At 39.3% G+C, this 1,454-nt stretch overlaps 1 protein-coding gene across 1 annotated transcript in view; it reads right to left on the reverse strand.

Annotated features, from left to right (window-relative positions):
- IFT27 (intraflagellar transport 27) overlaps nucleotides 1-1,454 on the reverse strand; it is a 4,525-nt gene that overhangs the window by 2,751 nt on the left and 320 nt on the right. Inside the window, exon 2 of the mRNA XM_010171434.1 lies at nucleotides 584-643. Within this exon, the coding sequence (XP_010169736.1) occupies nucleotides 584-643 (60 nt within the window). The remainder of the gene's footprint in view (nucleotides 1-583; nucleotides 644-1,454) is intronic.

Below are 1,454 nucleotides of genomic sequence, written 5' to 3' on the forward strand. Positions count from 1 at the left end.
CATTTTGTCCAGTACAACAGTGTCATGTCCCTAAGGGACAAGTTCCCTGCACTGAGAATACTCCAGTTGAGGTAGTATGAAAAAATAAATAGCTATTTTTCATGTATAACCAATAAAAGGATTACCTCTAAGGCCCCAAGTCTGTTTTCCATCCCTTCAGGAAACAGAATATGTGGAGAGCAGGACAGTAACCTGCACTATTTATACAAAATTACACGTGGTCTACATTCCACTAGTGGGACTATGGGGCATTAAGGAAAAATAAAATATAAGTTCCAGCTTCTGCAGTTCTAAGAAACATGAACTGAACTTGAGTGCCCTAAAGGACAGAACAGAATCCTAACAAAGCTGGCAACAGCTTTGGTTTAAGATGTCATGTTGGATACAAGTATGTAAAACTTACATTTTTAAAGTTAAACTAACCCTGGAGTATCAGCAATCGTACATGATCAGCCTCATTTCCTTAATGCAACTTAATGGCCTTATGCACATGCAGAGTGATCTTCCACCAGAATGTGACTGAAGTGAGGTTTGAGCTCTGGATGTCTCTTTCTGACCCAATTTATGGCACAGAAAAACTCACCACACTATTACTTGACTCTGGAACTGATACAACCTTCACCAACAGTTCTATGCCCGTTGTCTGTCAAGAAGAATCAGGAAAACAAGGATCAGAAGAGTTTTTAAGAGCCTGTCCGACTGCATACCAACTATGCACTGGATTGAGGCAATCCTTGTGAATCATTACAATCCCATCAAACACAGGCTGCTGGGAACTCCTCATAGCTCTGGTAACATACTCCCACCTACATGTCAAAGCCATGTAGATTTGCTCTGATGGGGGGAAAAGACGGAGAAGAACCAACATCCAGAGATTTGCTTATACACAGCTAAGGGCATTAGCTGAAATCTGCAGGGCTATGTTCACTATCACGTTGCTGCTCTAAAGCGTGTCTTAGAACGTTCTGCACCAACCATGTGATCAGCTAACATATGGGACTGAGGTTATTTGTGCTTCTCCCACCTTTTATCTCATTCTGCTTTGTAGCTTGTTTGTTTGTTCTATTTCTATCCTTAACTTCTGGTTTCCATCTTTATTTCAATGAATAAACATATTTTAGGGTTTTTTTCTCCACACTCATATTTTCCTTTTTTTGCTTTACTTATATTTACTTTTATTTTTATCCTGCTTCTGATTAGTCATCACCATTGATTCTCACACTGAAAGACTGCAAACTGTATCCTCTTCATTTGGGAACAGTTTCTGTAGATTATAATTATCTTGGGGCTATACAGCACATCTTCATGTTTGCATAGTGATAAGCACACTGTCCACATGCACATTTAATAGTCAGAATTAAAAGCTTTCTCCTTCAGCAATGCTTTTTAAGAGAGCACTCCCTAAAGGGGGAAGATCTCTAAGACCACAAAAACTTGTAAAAACCTTGTTTCAG

The sequence above is a fragment of the Antrostomus carolinensis genome, unplaced genomic scaffold, assembly GCF_000700745.2.
Source record: "Antrostomus carolinensis isolate BGI_N321 unplaced genomic scaffold, ASM70074v2 scaffold36650, whole genome shotgun sequence".
Taxonomy (NCBI): Eukaryota; Metazoa; Chordata; class Aves; order Caprimulgiformes; family Caprimulgidae; genus Antrostomus; species Antrostomus carolinensis.